The following is a 21,125-nucleotide window of genomic DNA, read 5'->3' on the forward strand; positions in this document are numbered from 1 at the left end:
GCTTGGCGGGGTAGGGGTTGTGCCGGGAGCCCAGAGATGGAGGCGGAGGGCCAGGAGTGCGGGGATGGAGGGGCTGCGGCTAGGGTCACCCTGGACGTCAGGGTCAACTCACCCATCTTCAGCCTGGTCTCAGCAGCTCAGGCAACAGCGGCGGCGGCGGCAGCAGGGATGGCTGCGCGGCCCTTAAGGCCCCGGCGGGCAGATGCTGGCGTCTGCTGCAGCCTCTGACCCCATTTCAGGCTCTGGCGGAGGCTGAGGCATGAGCCCGGCATCGCGGGCCTCGCGGCCCCGCGCCCGGCCCACATCCCCGCCTCACGCCCCCACCTCCACCCCTTCCGCCTTCCAGGCAGGGCCGCCAAAGCTGCACCCTGGGACGCGGCGCGGGGGAGGGCCCCCCCCCAGGAAGGGTGTGTGGGGCGAGAGCGGTGTCAAGGGGAGGCCGAGCTAGGCGAGAAGAGGTGCCGGCTCCCGCCAGGCTCCCCGGCTCCTGAACCCACCCCATTCCCCTATCGGAGCCCCCTGCCCTTTGATCGCAGTTCCCCTGTAGGCCCGGGGCCCTACAGTCTCCCTGGCATCCAATAGTCTCCCTGGCATCCGGCCCTCACCTCTCTGTCTCCACGCCCCCAACCCCCGGGCCAGGGGCTCCCACTCCTACCCCAAAGGTCACGCTCAGGGAGGGAGTGGGCTGTGGGAGCCCTGACGTCGTGGGAGGGTGGTTGTGCCCGGAGCGCGGAGATGGAGTTGGAGGGCCAGGAGGAGGGCGTGGATGGAGGGGCTGCGGAGCGGGTTCCCTGGGATGCCAGGGTCAACTCACCCATCTCCAGCCTGGTCTCAGCAGCGCAGGCAACAGCGGCGGCGGCGGCGGTGGCGGCGATGGCTGCTCGGTCCTCGAGCCCCGGCGGGGAGATGCTGGCGTCTGCTGCAGCCTCTGACCCCATCTCGGGCTCGGGCGGAGGCTGAGGCATGAGCCCGGCATCGCGGGCCTCGCGGCCCCGCGCCCGGCCCATAGCCCCGCGTCCTGGCCCCACCTCCACCCCTTCCCGCGGTGCAGGCACTGCGGCCAGGCTGCACCCTGGGACGCGGCGCGGGGAAGGGGCCCCCCGGGAGGGGCGTGTGGGGCGAGAGGGGTGCCAAAGGCAGGCCAGAATGTGGGGAGCAGAGGTGCCGGCTCCAGCCTGGCTTGGCAGCTCCGGACCCCGCCCCACCCCCCACCGGAGCCCCCTCCCTTCCGTTCACAGTGCCCAGCTGGGCCTGGGCGAGGGAGTGGGAGCCCAATAGTCTCCCTGGCATCCGGCCCCCACCTCCCTGTCTCGAAGCCCCCAACCCCCGGGCCCGGGGTTCCCGCTCCCGCCCCTAGGGTCATGCTCAGGGAGGGAGGGGGCTGTGGGAGCCCTGAAGGCGTGCGGGGGGGGGGGGGTTAGGCCGGCAGCGCGGAGTTCAAGGCGGAGGGCTAGGAGTGCCTGGATGGAGGGGCTGTGGCGCGGGTCCCCCGGGACGCCAGTGTCAACTCACCCATCTCCAGCCTGGTCTCAGCAGCAGAGGCAACAGCGGCGGCGGCGGCGGTGGCGGCGGCGGCGGCTTTGGCTCCGCGGCCCCCGGAGCCCCAGGCTGGGAGATGCTGGCTTCCGCCGCAGTCTCTTGTCCCATCCCGGGATCCGGTGGCGGCTGCAGGGGGCTCCAGGCTTCGCCCGCGTCGCGGCCCCGGGCCCGGCCCCTATCTCCTCCTCACGCCCCCACCTCCACCCCTTCCCGCGGTCCAGGCAGGGCCGCCTGGCTGCACCCTGGGCCGCGGCGCGGGGGAGGGGCCCCTCGGGAGGCGCGCGTGGGGCGAGAAGGGTGCCGAGGCGAGTCCCGAGCGTGGCGAGCAGAGGTGCCGGCTCCCGCTAGGTTCCGTGGCTTTGGACCCCGCCCCACCCCCCACCGGAGCCCCCTCCCCTCTGTTCGCTGCCCCGCGCTGGGCCTGGCGAGGGGCGCGTCGGAGCTGTGGGTACCGTTGACAGTTAGACCTCTGTGCGCATGCGCACTGGTTGCCTCTTCTGAAGTGCGCAAGCGCGTTTGTGTTTGGCGGGATCCCTTGTTGCCGGTTACTGAGAAGTGGCAGCTACCCAAAGGCGGATCCTCACTGCTGGGGTGTTGTGGCCAGGCGGGTTTGGCCTGTCTCCGGCGCTAGTGTTGGGCTCGGGAGGCAGTGGAAAGGGAGGGCGGGGTGAAGTCTCTGTGGAGCCCGCCGGCTTCGCAATGAAGAGGATTTGGCGGTTCGGGAGGGAGAAGGGCATGTCGCCCTTGGGCTCCGCTTCTGGCTTGCAGAGGCAGGGCAGGGGCGTTGGGCAGAAGAACAGTACAACTGACAACTTGCTGCTGGGTTACCATGTCCAAGACAGAGATCTCAGAAAGATCCACAAGGCTGCCTGCGTGGGCAACGCAGCGCAAGTGCAGCAGATTCTGTTCTTCGCGGAAAATGGCGTGGATGATAGAGACAAGATGAACAGGTAATAGGGGCTTGGAGGCTGGCAGGGAGGAGGTGGGAGGGACCTGGGAGAAGAGCACACCTGGCCTAGCTCTACCTGTGCATCCGAGCCCTCCCTCGGGGGGCTGGGTTCTCTTCCCTCCTGAGGTCCCACTGCCCCTCGGTCGTGGGAACCCTACGTGGTCTAGCACCAGGCCGACAGCGTGAGCGGCAAATACAAAGTCTTCAGCTGCCCTGGCACGTACCCGTTAATTCCTGAATAGACCACTTGACTCTCAAGTTTGACGTGATTTACCCAAATTTCAATAGTAATACACACGAAATTAAGTGTCGACAACATGTTGTTTTTAATGGACTCATTTTCATACCATAACGTCATAGAAAAGTGCATAATGGGAGAAAGAATTCCTGTAATCAACTTCTGGGCTAGAAATTCTTGGGACAAAATCCAGTATCCAGTTTATGTCTGTGTACACTTAGGTGTGTGTGCTATTTCCTGAGGGACCTTGGAAGGACATTTTGAAGTGGAAGATGGCTCTGAATAGGAGGACTCCTTTTTCTCAAAATGTGTACCCTTCCTGTATTTGTCAGTGTTAGGTAAAGCAAATGAAAGCATCCTGGTTTTAAGAATTTTGAGCTACACATGCTCTTCTTGTGATGTCATTAAGGAAATTTTTGGACTCACTATCTTGTACATCTGAAACTGATAGAACACTGTATGCTAATGAACTGGAATTAACCTAAGAACTTATGTTTTTATATAGGAAGTAGATTTGCCCTTCCAGATATCAAAATGTACCTGAAATTTCCACAAATTATTCATTTACACACAGCTGAAAAGACAGATAAAGGAGTGGTGCAGAGTAGAACATGACCAACGCTCAAATATACACAAGACTTTTGAATTTGATACTGGTGACATTTCATATTAGTAGGAGAAGGTGAATTATTCATAAGTAGTGGAGAAACAGCCGATTTGGAGAACACTTGTTAGCATTTTATCTCCCTAAAATAAGTTCCAGATGGGATATCAATTTAAAAATTGTAATATGCAAAATAAGAAAAGTAACAGAAAAATATCCCACAAATGCCTATTTACCCATCCTAAGAATGACTTGAAAAGCAAGACTTTTGGGGGGTGCCTGGGTGGCTCAGTCAGTTAAGCCTCTGAATCTTGATTTCGGCTCAAGTCATAATCTCAGGTGTTCGTGGGTTCAAGCCCTTCGATGGGCTCCCTGCTGTCAATGTGGAACATGCTTGGGATTCTGTGTTGCGCCTCTCTCTCTCTCTCTCTCTCTCTCTCTCTCTATTTCTCTATTTCTATCTCTCAAAAAAAAAATTGGGGCCCCTGGGTGGCTCAGTCGGTTAAGCGATCTGACTTTGGCCCAGGTCATGATCCGTGCTTTGTGGGTTCGAGCCCCGCTTCAGGCTCTGTGCTGACAGCTCAGATTCTGTGTCTCCCTCTCTCTCTGCCCCTCCCTTGCTTGCACGCTGTGTCTCTGTCTCCGAAAAATAAATAAATATTAAAAAATATTTTTTTAAATCAAGAATTCTGGAGATTGATTTAGCAACATAAAAAACTAAAAGCCTCTATCAGAAAATAATATTATTAAAATAAAAGACAATGCACTTGCAAATATTTACAACATATTTGTATCAGACAACAGAATCTATCTTCGTTTTACAGGGAAGTCTTTGAAATCAAAACGAACAAAAACCTGTAATTTGAAATCGTGCAAAGTATTTCTTTGCATATCTACAAGGGACCAGTGGACATAGGGAAATATAGTGTCCCTGGGAAAAAAGAAATTTAAGTGAAAAAGGGACTGAAATACACTTTTCCATCTACAACCTTTGTGAAAATAGAGTGATGGTGCTTATACTGCCGCTTAAAGTTTGTTTTCGACTTTCCAATAGACAATTTGGTGTAAGTACCACATTTAAAAAATAGGTATTCCTTTTACCCATCAATTTTATTTGTACTAAAATATCTTTAGGAAATCACTAGAGATAAATGACATACATTTTGCTTTTCTCAGCACTATTTAAAATAGCAATGTATTAAGAAGAACTCGTATAATGGCTTTTATAAGTAAATGTCATTACATCCCTAAGATGGATATGTGATCATTGAAAGTGGCATAGATAATAGATATACACAGAGATGCAGAGCTGTGCTTTAGTGGATCATTAAGTGAGAACAAAAATCAGTGTGATCATAGGTACACACAAGCAGACTACGGTTTTATGTTAAGCCCAAAAATGCACAAAATGTGACGACATTTGTTATTTCTGAGCCTTTGTATTTACATGCATTTTTCTTTGCCTTCAAAGAAAATCTGTGCTTTCTACAGGAAAAGGTGTATAAAGGTCCTATTAAAAGTTTATTATCAACAGAAAGGGTTTATTGTCGTTGAAGTGATCCTGGAGAAGAGCAAGAATATTGATCTTATATACATAAAAATAATTTCTCACTTTGTGTTAAAAAATATTTTTGGATGTAAAATAAGAAAAGTGAGTTAATTGGGGCGCCTGGGTGGCGCAGTCGGTTAAGCGTCCGACTTCAGCCAGGTCACGATCTCGCGGTCCGTGAGTTCGAGCCCCGCGTCAGGCTCTGGGCTGATGGTTCAGAGCCTGGAGCCTGTTTCCGATTCTGTGTCTCCCTCTCTCTCTGCCCCTCGCCCGTTCATGCTCTGTCTCTCTCTGTCCCAAAAATAAATAAACGTTGAAAAAAAAAAGAAAAGTGAGTTAATTAAAATGTTTTTTGAGGATTGGCACATTTGGACAGCTTTTGGCCTCTTCAGAAGTAAAGGGAATATTTTTATTTGCACTTGTAGATTTTATTATGCATATATTAAGCATATACATAAGTTTTCTGTTATAGGTAGCTTTATTATGTGTAATAGGTAAATGATTTATATTAATCATGAAAATAAAATATATTAGTTGTGTGCTTATGAAAAAAATAAGACCTAGCAAATATAAGGGATTATTTACTGTTTCAGAAGTATGCTTTCCTTTATATACCTTTTCTTTAAAAATATTGAACTCTCCAAATGTATTTATCCACTCTTTCCATCTGTTTATTTATCACCTAGAACCTGCACATATATTATATAGCGGACATACTCTACCCAAGATTCTTTTGTTCTCAAAGACTTTATTTTGCACAGTATGAGCAAGATGAGGAATTTTATTTATTTATTTTCTAAAGATATTATTTTTTAAGTTTATTTATTTATTTTTGAGAGGGATGGGGTGGGGTGGGGGTGGGGGGAATGGAAGGACAGAGAGAGAATCCCAAGCAGGCCCCGTGCTGAAAGCAGGAACTTTTCCAATACACTTTTCAAAGAGTCCCAGCACGGGGCTTGAGCCAGTGAACATGAGATCATGACTTGAGCCCAGATCAAGAGCTGCACGCTTAACAGACTGAGCCACCCAGGTGCCCCAGCTTTTATCTTGTTTACTTTATGTTTTTTTTTATGAAGTTTATTGACAAATTGGTTTCCATACAACACCCAGTGCTCATCCCAAAAGGTGCCCTCCTCAATACCCATCACCCACCCGCCCCTCCCTCCCACCCCCCATCAACCCTCAGTTTGTTCTCAGTTTTTAACAGTCTCTTATGCTTTGGCTCTCTCCCACTCTAACGTCCTTTTTTTTTTTTTTTTTCCTTCCCCTCCCCCGTGGGTTCCTGTTAAGTTTCTCAGGATCCACATAAGAGTGAAACCATATGGTATCTGTCTTTCTCTGTATGGCTTATTTCACTTAGCATCACACTCTCCAGTTCCATCCACGTTGCTACAAAAGGCCATATTTCATTTTTTCTCATTGCCACGTAGTATTCCATTGTGTATATAAACCACAATTTCTTTATCCATTCATCAGTTGATGGACATTTAGGCTCTTTCCATAATTTGGCTATTGTTGAGAGTGCTGCTATGAACATTGGGGTACAAGTGCCCCTATGCATCAGTACTCCTGTATCCCTTGGGTAGATTCCTAGCAGTGCTATTGCTATGTTTTAAGTGTTATTTATTGTTGAGGGTGAAAGCATGAGCAGGGGGAGGGGGAAAGGGAGAGGAGGGACAGAGCATCTAAAGCAGGCTCTGCGCCAGATTTTATTTTTAAGTAATCTCTATACCCATCGGGGGCTCAAATTTACAACCCTGAGATCAAGGTCCCATGCTCTACTGACTGAGCCGGCAAGGCACCCCTAAGATGAGAAATTTTACATTGAAGTATTAGGACTTAATCTCAATGGGAAGTTTTCCTCCTTCCTTTCAAAGTTTCTGAAGATAGGAAATTGTAAAAGATAAGCTTTACCTGACCTTCTGAAATTTATGAGAGTAGTAACTACTAATATCGATCGCTGGAAATACTTGATTTTCGTACAGTCTGTAGACCTCAATATTTAATAAAATGAACTGTTCCTAGTCATTGGAATCCTGAGTTTCCTGTGGCTTAAACTTTCTTGAGAAGCAAAGTAAGAAGTTCTTAAAAATGTTTTCCTTTTTTTAATTTAGTCCTCTTTTCCTATAATGCTTTTCAGAACTAAAATTTCTTTAAGTGCCAATCATATGACTAGAACTGCAATAGACCTATTGTATATACCATCATTTCACATAATGGAAGGCACCAAGATTCTATGGTGTCCCACTATTTGGTATACCAATTATTTTTTTAAAGTCCTGCCATTTACAGTTGTAAGACATTTTGAGTTATAAATTGCATTCCAATGTCAGAGATATTAAAATGTGACAAAATAAGCATCTTAGAATCATTGAAATGCACTATTCTTGCTAATCCTTAAAACATATCTGCAAAGTAGGTGTAATTGTATCAAGGTAGCTAATTGAAGTGTTGTCTATGTAAAGCAGTAGTAATTGTAAAAATTATATTATCCAACAACTATTGAGATGTTATTTGTGCTAGGAAGTGTTCTAAATACTTGCATAGATCCTCATTTAAGCATCACAACGAGGTCTTGTGAGATAACTACTCAGTATTTTATTTTATTTTATTTTATTTTATTTTATTTTATTTCATGGCATTTTATTTTATTATTATCTTTTTTTTTTTTTTTTTTTTTTTACCAATCTCTACACCTACTGTGGGGCTTCAAACTCACGACCCTGAGATCAAAAGTTACATGCTCTTCAGACTGAGCTAGCCAGGTGACACGAGACAACTACTATTTTTATCCCCTTTTGTTGAGGACATTGAGGATAAGTCTAAGCAATAACTAGTGAGTGACAGAGTTAAACTAGGGTTCAAACCCAAGTGGAGCTGAATCCCGAGGTCATGCTCTTTCTCTTCAAACAGGCTGCTCTTTTATTAGTGTGATGAGTAATCACTACTAAATATTGTACTTTCTCCAGGAGAAAACTGAATCTTTGTTTTGGAGGCATAGGAATAACATGCTACTTAATGTTTACAATTTCCTGAATTAACTGCAAGTTTTGAGAGAGTGCACTATCATTTCCTAAAAAGTCCTCTCACTTTTTTAGGACTGCTCTCCATTTGGCCTGTGCCAATGGTCATCCAGAAGTGGTGACCCTCCTAGTAGAGAGGAAATGTCATCTTAACCTCTGTGATCATGAAAACAGGACAGCTCTCATGAAGGTATGTAGTACCAGCTATGTCTGCCTGAGATGGATTTGATGTCATTACTTAGAATGAAAATGAAATTATTGCCTTGAAACAAAACGAATTGGTGAAACCTGTGGCATGCTTACTTTAAATTCTCAGAATTTACACTCTGTTTCTTGGCATATCACTGACAGGCCGTACAGTGCCATGAAGAGAAATGTGTAAACATACTATTGGAAAATGGTGCCGATCCAAATATTAGGGATGTGAGTGGCAACACTGCTCTCCACTATGCGGCCTTTGGTGATAATATATCCATAATAGAGAAGCTGCTGCTATACAATGCGAATACTGAAGCAAGAAATAAGGTAAAGAACTAATTTATACATTATTTGAAATTTTATATATATATATACATGAATATTTTAGCCTCAAAATGTTTTATTTCACACACACACACACACACACACACACACACACACACACACTCACTGAATTCTATACCTCAGGCCCTGTCATCATGGAAATAACTCCAATGCCAAGTCAGGGAGGGCTAGAAAAAGGTAGTGCCCACAGAAAGGGCAAAGTTGTATCTCCCAGCCACCCTTCCACCCCAGAAAGAAAATGTTTCCATTAGTGCCTACAAGTGGATGGTAGTCTCAGAGCCTATAAAGGACTAGAGGTCTGGAGGGGAGTGAGGTGATGATGGAGGCTGGGTGCTATGCAGGGGCTTAGGCAAGGGGTGCTGCTGGGGATAGGTGGGAGGAGGAATGGAGACCCAGACCCAGCAGGGAGAGCTTGGATGTGTGCAAGCGGGAGGAGAAAGCAGCAGGTTGTAGGTGCTGGGCACTGCAGGCCCCGGTGCTCTGAAGATGAGGGCATTGGGGTCAGGTCATGTCTTGACATCCAGCAAAGGCATCTACTTGTGTTGGTAGCCACTCGGCCAGCCATGTACCATGTTGGGGTGTCCCACTTCAGAGAGAAGCTCCTGCTCAACCTTGTGTAGCTCCTCAGCAGGGTTGTAGCTGTACATGGGGAGTAGATGATGGCCACACTTGCTGGCCCACCTTCCTTTTCTTTGACATGCATTACCTTTCACTGCTGAAGCCCCTAGAGGAACACCCTTGGTTGACACGGGCAGGGTCAATTTTATGTATATGGAAGTTCAAGGATTCCCTGAATGAAAATATTTGGCAATAACTTATTTATCTAAGATTTCTTCTTCCTCCCTTCCTTCCTTCCTTCCTTCCTTCCTTCCTTCCTTTCTTCTTAGATTTTATTTATTTTTGAGAGAGACAGAGAGACAGAGAGAGAGAGAGACAGAGACAGAACAAGAGGGGGAGAAGGGCAGAGAGAGGGAGACACAGAATCTGAAGCAGGCTCCAGGCTCCCAGCTGTCAGCACAGAGCCCAATGCAGGGCATGAACTCATGAGCCATGAGATTAAGACCTGAGCCGAAGTTGGATGCTCTACCAACTGAGCCACCTAGGCACCCCTAAGATTTCACTTTAAATGAGGATACTTCTTTTTTTTTTTTTTTAATTTTTTTTCAACGTTTATTTATTTTTGGGACAGAGAGAGACAGAGCATGAACGGGCGAGGGGCAGAGAGAGAGGGAGACACAGAATCGGAAACAGGCTCCAGGCTCTGAGCCATCAGCCCAGAGCCTGAGGCGGGGCTCGAACTCCCGGACCGCGAGATCGTGACCTGGCTGAAGTCGGACGCTTAACCGACTGCGCCACCCAGGCGCCCCAGGATACTTCTAAAGAAACAGAGAATACTGCTTTGTTTTATGTATTTATGGCAAATATTTATGAAAACAATATATTTGTTAAAGGTAAAACTTATTTTGTTTTCAAATATTTTTCCCATCCAATTTTTTTTTAGTGAAAAACAACACAGGAAAGCAAAATTTGCCCTAGGCTTTGTCTTAAACCTCAAAGAAAACAAATGCATTTTACAATAAAAAACATCGCTGCTGTTGACAAGTTCCTATCTGATAAAAAAAGTGATTTATAAAAATGGGATTTATCTTTTATTGGCCAAGGCTTAAGAGAAAAAAGGGGAAAGGAGGGAGCAGTCAGAACTAAGTAGGCCAATTTGGAAATTTGACAAGTGAGATAAAATAACAAGAAGAGGCTGTTTGTTTTATTGGTTTTTTTTTCCCCTTCAGTTTATATGTTTAGTCAAGGAGTCTTCAATTTTTGAGGGGAATAATTGTTACTTAGGGAAACAGTGAGTTGCAAACCTGCCTGGAGACCAAGTGTAGGAGGACTCAGAAGAAATCAGATTGGCAGTGAACAGGTGGTTGATTACGTGGGCAATGAGAAGAAAGAACAAATAATTAACTGTCATATAATCCTATTCTGGCAGAAACAGCCACTTAGGTAAGAGTCTAAACTCTGCTCTGAAATCTAGAATATCTTGATGGGAAGTAAGAAGTTTAAAAGTAATGCAATCAAGTTGCATTTTGACTTTACATTTAGTCCCTGTTCTACCTCTGCTCAGGGAAATTAAATGCAGTTTTGATAAGTCATTCTTTTGGCTAAATCTTCAAATGATAGAGGGAGTTGGCCACATAGATGAGACTGATGTGATTGTCTGCTGCACCACTCTCAGCTAGAATTGTGGTGGTGAATCCCCGTGCCCTGGGAAGTTTCAATTTTTTTTTAACAAGCCTAAACTCTCTCCTGAAGAGTTTGAGTAAATCTAGTAACATGTATACATAGACATGGATATTTAGAAATATTTTTTTTGAGACTGTGCTACAACTCTTGGTTAAGAACTACTGGGGTGTGTGGGTGGCTCAGTCGGTTAAGCGTCTGACTTCAGGCTCAGGTCATCATCTCACAGTTCACAAGTTCTAGCCCCGTGTTGGGCTCTGTGCTGACAGCTTAGACAGAGCCTGGAGCCTGCTTCATATTCTGTAGTCTCCCTCTCTTTTTGCCCCTCCCCTGCTCGTGCTCTTTCTCTCTCTTCCACAAAAAGTGGACATTTAAAAAAAATTTAAAAGAAGCTAACTACTGAATGGAGGGGTACCCAGGTTTTTCAGTTGATTAAGCGTCCGACTTCCACTCAGGTTGTGATCTCATGGTTTGTGAGTTCGAGCCCCACATTGGGCTCTGCACTGATGGTGCAGAGACACATGAGAGTCTCTCTCCCTGCCCCTCCCCCACTCGCTCACGCTTGCTCTCTCTCTCTCTTTCTCTCTCTCTCTCTCTCTCATATTCATAGCCACTTGGTTATTACAAGCAGTGTTTTCCTGATTGCAATAGGAGAAAATCTTGAATCTTCTTTATTAGTTGAAGCTATGTGACCAACTGTCTTATGATGTCTGTTAAATTCATATAGCCCTGGCATAATCCAAATGGTAGTTTTAAACATGGAAATGCAGTTAGTGACAATACAGTTGGGAATTGTTTTCATAATTTAGTTTCAGCATAGTTGTGAACTAATTTGTCTATTTGATTAACAGTCTGGGAGAATTAAACACAGATAGATTGCAGTTTTAATAAGCGTTGGAAAAATTCTTAAGGTGGGTGTTACGAGTCTTTTTGTTGTGATTCTTTTAGACAGAGAGAGTGTGAGTGGGGGAGAAGGGCAGAGGGAGAGAGGGAGAACCTCAAGCAGGCTCCAAGCTCAGTGCCAAGCTTGATGCAGGACTCAGTCCCACAACTCTGGGATCATGACCTGAGCTGAAGTCAAGCATCAGATGCTCAACTGACTAAGCCACCCAGGCTCCCCTCTTATGAGTCTTAATAGCACTTTTTATTACATGTTGGGGCCTAAGTTTTTGGTAAAACGTGATACTGATACTTCAGGAAAGATTTACATACAAATATATGCTTTATGCACAACCAAAATACCCGTGGGCTATGGACTAAATTTGGCCCCTGGATGTGTTTCGTTTCCTCCATACATTGAGTCAACATTTAAAATTATGACACTCATGCAGAAATCTGGATTTCAGTCTTTTCTTATAGAATCATACCTGGTACTTTGAGCCCATATTACTGTTTGGTATGCATTCCAGCGGCTGACCTTTTTATATGAGGTATGGGTGTCTCCAGTTTGCTACTGTCCCCACTTAGGTTCTTCACTTACTCGAGTCACCTACTTTGCCTCCATAAGCATTGCGTTTACAATTACTGTTTTATGATATATATATATATATATATATATATATATATATGTGTGTGTGTGTGTGTGTGTGTGTATACACACACACACACACAAACACACACACACATATATTTATACACACACATATATACATATATATACATATATATGTATATATATGAGTATATATATATATATTTTAGACTGCGCTAATCAGATCTCTTTTGGACACAAAGAAACCTTGGTAATTTTTTTTTAAAGTTAATTTTGACAAAGAGAGAGAGAGAATCCCTCGGAGGCACTGGGTTTGAACTCATGAATCATGAGACCATGACTGGAGCCAAAGTCAAGAGTCAGATGCTTAACTGACTGAGCTACCCAGGCGCCTCTGTTTTATGGTCTATTTTGATAAAGATTTCAAGGTTTTCAAGGCAATCCATATTAATTTATAATATATATTTTGTATTTTATGTTAATGTCTTCGGAATAGGATTGAATTTTCCAAGTTAGACTTTCTAAGTTGTTTTTGTATTGTATTCATTTTTTTAACGTTTATTGATTTTTGAAGGAGAGAGACCACATGCATGAGTGGGGGAGGGGCAGAGAGAAAGGGAGACACAGAATCCCAAGCAGGCTCCAGGCTGAGCTGTCAGCATAGAGCCCAATGCAGGGCTTGAACTCACAAACCATGACATCATGACCTGAACCGAAGTCGGCCTTTTAACTGGCTGAGCCACCCAGGTGCCCCATAAGTTAGTTTGAAAACAAGACACTTTTTCCTTCTGTGTACTATGAATAATCGTATTCCTGGGGTGCCTGGGTGGCTCAGTCGGTTGAGCGTCCGACTTCGGCTCAGGTCATGATCTCGCTGTCTGTGAGTTTGAGCCCCGTGTGGGGCTCTGTGCTGACAGCTCAGAGACTGTAGCCTGCTTCGGATTCTGTGTCTCCCTCTCTCTCTGCCCCTTGCCCGCTCAGGCTCTGTCTCTCTCTGTCAAAAATAAATAAACATTAAAAGAAACAAAATTTGAATAATCGTATTCCTATTGGAATATTTGCAAACCGTATTAGATTAATCATGGTTACAGTTGAATAGGTTATGCCTATTGCAGACAATATTCTCTTTCTCCTCAGCATTGTTCCCTAAAAATGCAAATAATGTAGTCACTTTCATTATGCTAAAAATGATCTGTATAAATCAGTGTTTGAATTTTTATTGATAAGCCATTATATTTTTATTTCCAATTTATATTTTGCCTAAAATATAAAGTAAGTAGCTATTCCAGTGGAAACTGGAATACAACTAGAATACAGATTTTTTTAGAAGTAGATATGTATTAGGGTCCCAGGATTATTATAATTGACAATAAAATTTCATATGGAGCTTCCTAAGGGTTAAGATAAAAATTTAGCATTTTTGGGGCGCCTGGGTGGCTCAGTCGGTTAAGCGGCTGACTTCAGCTCAGGTCATGATCTCACGGTTCGTGAGTTCGAGCCCCGCGTCGGGCTCTGTGCTGACAGCTCGGAGCCTGGAGCCTGTTTCAGATTCTGTGTCTCCCTCTCTCTGACCCTCCCCCGTTCATGCTCTGTCTCTCTCTGTCTCAAAAATAAAAATAAAAAGGGGCGCCTGGGTGGCGCAGTCGGTTAAGCGTCCGACTTCAGCCAGGTCACGATCTCACGGTCCGTGAGTTCGAGCCCCGCGTCAGGCTCTGGGCTGATGGCTCGGAGCCTGGAGCCTGTTTCCGATTCTGTGTCTCCCTCTCTCTCTGCCCCTCGCCCGTTCATGCTCTGTCTCTCTCTGTCCCAAAAATAAATAAAAAACGTTTAAAAAATTAAAAAAAAAATAATAAAAATAAAAACGTTAAAAAAATTAAAAAAAATTTAGCATTTTATAATAGGAGAAAGCCCATGGGCTATTTAATATTAAGTAATCAAAGTTCATTTGAAGCTTAACTCTTGGAGTTCTGAGCCCATCTCCTTGGTGACCCATTTGGAGCAGCGATGCCTTATGTTGACATCTCGGATGTCAGTGGATCCTGATACCACTGACAGAAGACAAGCAAGTTTGTATAACTTGGGGAAAAGCTTCATCTTTATCGGAAATCTCTCCAAACTATATCCCTGAAACTCTGATTCCTCAAATGTGAATGTTTGCCACAAAAAGGATTGTCAAATGGGGACTGAGCAGATTTACATGGATTTCTGTAATGCCAGACATATAATGCAGTTTTCTAATATTTCTCAAACATAGATGATCATGAAATCTTTCCATTGGGACATAGTACTTACCTTCTGGCAAAGAAGGTATTCTTTGGAAGATAATTTAAGAAACACTACTCCAGAGATCATCATTTAGGTTATTAATTCAGTAAAAGTACTTAAAGCATATACTGCTGTGTTTTGGAGTTTCGAGATACAGAGATAAGAAATAGCCCCTGCTCTCAAGAAGCACTTGGTTTAGATAGGGAACAATAACTACAGTATACCATGATAAGTACTGTGATAGAAGCAACGATCTTGGAACCAGTGAGTGTTTGAAGTGAGTTTGGGAGAATGACTTCATATAATCTGTTGAAGAAGGTGGAGAAGGGCTATTTTATTAAAAACAAATTTTAATGTGTATTTCTTTTTGAGAGAGAGAGAGAGAGAGAGAGAGAGAGAGAGAATCTGGAACAGGCTCCAGGCTGTGCGCTGCCAGCATAGAGCACAATGCAGGGATCGAACTCACAAACCCTGAGCTCATGACCTGAGCTGCAGTTGGTCACTTAACCAACTGAGCCACCCAGATGCCCCAGTGGAGGAGGGCTATTTTAAAGAGAAGCAGCAGCAGGTGAAAGCACAGTGGTGGGAAGGAAGAGGCCATTTTTTATTTACTTTTTGTATTATATGTTTAAGTTTAGAGGATCTTTTGTATGTTTTAAAATTCCGTATGGAAAGGTATAATTTTGTAAATTCTAAATTGTTTTTGCTCTTTTACAGGATAACATCACACCACTTCTAGTTGCTGTAAATGAAAACAAACAGCAAATAGTGGAAGTTCTGGTAGAAAAGGCAGCAAATATACATGCAGAGGATAAATTAAAAAGGTGCAGTAGTTTTCTTTTAAACCTTAGTATGGTTCTACAGTGGTAATAATTATTCAAGTCAGGAAGATTAACTTCAGAAGAAGAAGACTAATTTATAATTATATAGTGAAAAATATCAACACATCACCAGTTAGGTAGAAAGCAATTATTCTGACTGGGCAACATGAAGAACAGGGTATAGCAGAATTCATATTCGTTGATGATGTTGACCCATGTCATTTGCAGTGTTTATTTTTAAGTAGGTTCCATGTTCGGCGTGGAGTCCAACGCTGGGCCTGAACTCATGACTCTGAGATCAAGACCCGAGCTGAGGTCAAGAGTCTGATGCTTAACCAACTGAGTCATCCAGTTGCTCCTGCAATGTTTTTTGTTTGTTTGTTTGTTTTTTGTTTTTTTTTCTGCCACATGATTTTGTGTTAACTAAAGGGATTTCATTTTAGTTTTATAAAGGGTGGACTCTCAGCTCTTAATTTACTTAATGGCACAATATTGGCCTTCTTAACCCTTTTATGGTATTTTTTACACTTCTACTTCATAGAGGCACTTGGGTGGCTCAGCTGGTTAAGCATCCGACTTTGGCTCAGGTGATCATCTCATAGTTCATGGGTTGAACCCCACATCAGGTTCTGTGCTGACAGTGCAGAGCCTGCTTCGGATTCTCAATATCTCCTTCTCTCTCTCTGTCTCTCTCTGTCTCTCTCTCTTGTCTCTCTCTCTCTTTCTCTCTCTCTCTCTGTGTCTCTGCCCCTTGCACACACTCTCGTGTGCTCTCTCTCTCTTTCTCAAAATAAATCGTAAATAAACTTAAAAAAGAAAGAATTTCTACTTCATATACATTTTTCCTTCAAAGATGTATATTGGGGTGCCTGGGTGTCTCAGTTGGTTAAGTCTATGACTTTGGCTGTGGACATGATGTCATGGTTCGTGGGTTCGAGCCCCACGCCGGGCTCTGTGCTGACAGCTTGGAGCCTGGAGCTGCTTTGGATTCTGTGTATCCCGCTCTCTCTCCCTCTCCTTGCTTGAGCTCTGTCTCTCAAAAGCAAATAAATGTTAAAAAAAGATGCATATTAAACATAAATAGGAGTTGTGTCCTTTGGATGACGCTTTTCTTTAAATTGTTTTTTTTTTTTTTGAGTAATACTGATGTCGTTAGGTGATCTCTAAGTGATGATTAATTACTATTACCAAGTCTCATCAGGTTTTATCCTTTTTCATGTCCAGTATATGTACTTTTGATTTTACTTTCAATTGGTAGGAGTAGAAAGATGAAAGATAACTTTAACTGTATAGACTTATCCTTTAATGAGGATAAGTTATAGGTGGGTGATAAAGAAGGAAGAGATGTGCTTTAGATTCACCCAAGACTAAGTTGATTCATAGCTTTCCTACTGGCTAGGTGTTGTGACCTTGGGAGTGTTACGTATCATCACTAAATATGTTTCCTGATATGAAAAGGAGGATAATAATATATCCTTCAAGGGTGGTTGTGCGTAAATAATATTTTATATACATAGCATTTAATTTAGTGCCTACCATATGCTTATCAGCATCGTTAACTGTATTTATGCCTCTTTTGTTAGCATTCGCATTAAAATATTATCATTTTAAGCCTGCAGATAGTTTTTATACTTTCTTGACCTCTAGATGGCTTTGAAGTGCACTGTATCAGATTAAGGAAGACGTGGGGAATTATTTTTTTTTAAATCTTTACCTATTCAGATAAGTGACCTAGCATAGTTTCTTGTTTATCAAACGACGTTAAATTAGCAAGTCTATAATACATTACCCAAGTGGGACAAGAAGCTTCCTTTTTGTCCCTTCATTTTACTCTTGGAGATCATTTACACAGATGAACACTGAAACATGTAAATGGTCGATTCTGAACAGATAGGCAAGATATTACCCTGATAAAGTATATCAAATTAGCTGTTTAAATAACTCTCAATTCCTAAGAGTGAAGTTATCTCTGTTATTTTAGAACAGCCTTCATGCTTGCTGTAAATTATGACTCAACAAATGTAGTCAGGCTTCTTCTTCAGCAAGGTATTGATCCCTTTCCTCAAGATGTATATGGATGGGCTGCAGATGAATATGCTTATATTAAGGGTTTTAATCTGTAAGTGTTTGTATTAAAATGCTAGTTATTACTAAACTGAGGTTTAAAATAATTTAACTGTTAACTTCATATGTAACAGATGGGATTTCGTAGTTTGTTCAGGCAGTTTTGGAATGGCAGTCGGTTAGTCCACAACATTAGCCAGAAATCAAGCAAAGGACTAGACTAGTTGGAAGAAGGAATGTGTGCAGGATTCTTTATCTCAGGACTTTTGAGACCTTTATCCTCCAGGATCCTAACATTATCCATTTCATTTCAAGTATAACCCCTCTGCATGGGACACAAATAATGTTACATCTGTGTTTTCTAACTAGTAACTTGGGTCTTGACATGTTCAGTTTTGTAGAAGACCCTCTACTTTCCTTTGAGGGCTATCTCCTGTACTCTGTCCCTTGAATTTTCCAAGAACCTAAGGAGCACCCTAAGACCAAAGAGACAGTCCTCTTTCACAAGTCATTTGGAGGGGAAAAAAGGACATCCTGATCATTCTACAGTTTCCTTTGATTCTGTTGCTGCAGCATTGCTGTTGAAACTGGTGCTGCAGTCAGGTCGTGATTGACCTTTACTCCCAGGATTCCCTTGCTGATCCAGTTTTCAGTCTTCATGGTGTTCCACACTTAGATTTCAAAGCTACAAAGTTTCTTTGTTCACTGCACATGCACATATGCTCAGCAGCTATCCCAAAGCACCAGCACCCTGTTTGGGCAGCTGGGCCTCCTGGCTTTCTCCATACACCCCTGTCCCTCCACACTCAACGACCTTATGTGGAACCTATATCTTAGCCTAGACTTTCCTCATGAGTTACCCTTTTAGGATCTTGTTTTTTTGTTTGTTGTTGTTGTTGTTGTTGTTGTTGTTGTTTTTTGCCAGAAGATGTTAGTTGGGACCATTCTAAGCTGTCAGAGAGGTTCAAATGATGCTGCAGGAAGAGATCGGACTTCTCTTTCTCCTTTGTTAGCAGATCTGTACCCCTGCCTTTTTTTAAGTAGGCTCCAAGCCCAGCGTGGAGTCCAACATGGGGCTTGAACTCACGAGCCTGAGATCAAGACCCAAGCTGAGATCAAGAGTTGGATGCCCAACGGACTGAGCCACCCAGGTGCCCCTGGACCACCGGTTTAAATCCTGTGGAGCATCTATTTCTGAAGTCATGGAAGTCTCATCTTGCCCTTCCCAGAGTAATGAGCATCACCTAAGAGGCCATGACCTGAGAGGCCATGTTTTGGGTATAATATCTCATTAAATCCTCTTATCAACCTTGTAAAATAAGGCAGTAATTTCCCTTGTTTTATAGAGGGAGATTTTGAGCCAAAGAGAAGTGGCTTCTCCAAGAACAAATAGCTATAGGTTATAGAGCTAGGACTTCTGAGTTCCAAACACTTTCCATTCTGGCAAGCGAATTCTAATTATTCTCATTTCTATTTGATGTGTATTTGCTTTTGATAGAGGGAGACGGAGTACGAGCTGGGGTGGGGGGTGGTTGCAGAGAGAGAGGAAGACACAGAATCCGAAGCAGGCTCCAGGCTCTGCGCTATCAGCACAGAGCCCAACGTGGGGCTCAAAGCCATAAACCGTGACATCATGACCTGAGCTAAAGTTGGATGCTTAACTACCCAGGTGCCCCTGGCAAGCTAGTTCTAATTTACTAAGCTAGAATGCCCTCAATTCATGACTGGTTCATCTTCCTGTTTTTTTCTTCTTTAAGTACAGACTTAATGAAAAGCTTCTAGAACGTACAAATTTGAAGTATATGGGGTAATTAAAGTTTTGATATTTGCTCTGATATTATTTGAAATACTCTAAGAATTTGATGTATTTGGTAAATGTTTTTCATATCAGCGTTAAGATAGTAATATTATTTATCACCCTTTTTTATACATAGCAGTTACGAAATAATTTGCCGACATAAAGAAGAAATCATGCTTAAAAATTCTTTGCAAAACAGCCATCCTGGTAAGACTTTACATAGTGAATTGCTCTTGGTGGTCCTAACATAAGTAAAGTCAGAGTAAGGGTGTTTTGATAATGAAAGAACAATGAAGAAAAGAACACCAATGTGTAAATTGCATGTATATTTTTTTCTTTCTTAATTTCTCTCTTTATAGTCTAATGTTCAGAATTATTTAAGAAGTTAACTGTAGGTAATTGAAAATATGAGGCAGTATTATCTGAAAAGAAATTCATTATTTTAGTCATGACCCCTAAAATACCATGTGACATCTTTGTGTAATAAATACGAAAATGCTTTGTTAACTGTTTATTTAATTTTGAGAGAGAGAGAGAGAGAGAGAGAGAGAGCAGGAGAGGGACAGAGGAAGGTAGACAGAGGATCCAAAGCAGGCTCCACCACTGACAGCAGAGAGCCCTTGTGGGGTTCGAACTCGTGAGCTGCGAGATCATGACCTGAGCCAAGGTCAGATGCTTCACCAACTGAGCCATCCAGGTGCCCAGAGGAAAAAAGATTGATAAGTTAGTATGTTTTATGTTTCCTCCATAAACATATTGTAACAAATTGCACTTGTTATAAAAATGGATCTTTTATAAAATGTTTACAAATGGATTATATTTAGTAAATATTGTTACCTAGCGATTTGTCTCATTAAAAAATGAACCAGCCCTCAAACTGGGAATTCTACAGTACTTTCCTGGTACCATAAGCAAATGGCAAATAATAAGAACTGCAAATCTTAGCTAGTGTGCAGCACTGCCAATGAGATTGTTTTTTTACAGATAGCTTCCAAGAGTACTGAAGAAAAGCAATGCCTTGTTGAGAGGCATAGGTTATTTCACATATTGTCTCAACAAGGTCTCACCATTATCAACTTCACTCCTCATAAATCAAGACAGAATGAGAGGGGCGCTTGGGTGGCTGCATCGGTTAAGTGTCCAACTCTTGATTTCAGCTCAGGTCATCATCATCTCACAGTTGGTGAGTTGGAGTCCTGTGTCAGACTTCTCTGTCAGGCTCCTTGCTGACAGCTCAGAGCCTGTGTGGCATTTTGCCTTTTCCTTCTCTCTCTGCCCCTCCCCTGTACATGCATGTTCTGTATCTCTCAAACAAATAAACATTTAAAAACAACAACAACAAATCCAGAATAAGATATATTGACTTCATTAGAACAATGTTTTCTTCTGTTTGTTGGAGAATTGTCATGACACTGTAATTTTGTTAGAATAAGATACTCTGTTGCCATTAGTCAAAATGTTATCTTCGCAAGTATTCAAATAGGGCAACTTGGGCTCCAGAAATTATAATAACAGCACAAAGATGTTTCACAATCACACACACACAAAAAATGCTACTGTTGCTCCCTAGTTGTGGCACCTAGTGCACTTTACAATCTGCAAAGTAGGAAGAAAGCTTTAACTTGGTAGACTGTTACCAAAGGATTTCTGTAGGTTAGTTTTGGAAGTTACAGGAAAGGTAAAGATAGAACAGACAGCGTTTTGATCATTAAGGTGCTCATACCAGAATAGAGCTGTCCCTGCGGTTTTTGAAACAGAAAAGTTTCTGTGGTTTTTAAAAATAATTTTCAAAGGAATCACTTTTATTCATGTCCATTTGTTCACTTCACAAGTAACTCTTTTTTTTTTAATTTTTTTTTCAACGTTTATTTATTTTTTGGGACCGAGAGAGACAGAGCATGAACGGGGGAGGGGCAGAGAGAGAGAGAGACACAGAATCGGAAACAGGCTCCAGGCTCTGAGCCATCAGCCCAGAGCCTGACACGGGGCTCGAACTCACAGA

The 21,125-nt window shown here is 43.2% G+C and overlaps 1 protein-coding gene across 1 annotated transcript in view; it reads left to right on the forward strand.

The window, feature by feature from the left end:
- Positions 1-2,238: 2,238 nt before the first annotated feature.
- LOC124500937 (ankyrin repeat domain-containing protein 26-like) overlaps positions 2,239-21,125 on the forward strand; it is a 149,707-nt gene continuing 130,820 nt past the window's right edge. Inside the window, 8 exon segments of the mRNA XM_047064798.1 lie at positions 2,239-2,489; positions 7,978-8,092; positions 8,254-8,427; positions 15,158-15,264; positions 19,260-19,330; positions 20,184-20,218; positions 20,220-20,286; positions 20,289-20,306. Of these exon segments, the coding sequence (XP_046920754.1) occupies positions 2,239-2,489; positions 7,978-8,092; positions 8,254-8,427; positions 15,158-15,264; positions 19,260-19,330; positions 20,184-20,218; positions 20,220-20,286; positions 20,289-20,306 (838 nt within the window).

Source organism: Lynx rufus, unplaced genomic scaffold, assembly GCF_022079265.1.
Source record: "Lynx rufus isolate CCGP_SWC_20201006 ecotype Redwood Valley unplaced genomic scaffold, mLynRuf1.p SCAF_65, whole genome shotgun sequence".
NCBI lineage: Eukaryota > Metazoa > Chordata > Mammalia > Carnivora > Felidae > Lynx > Lynx rufus.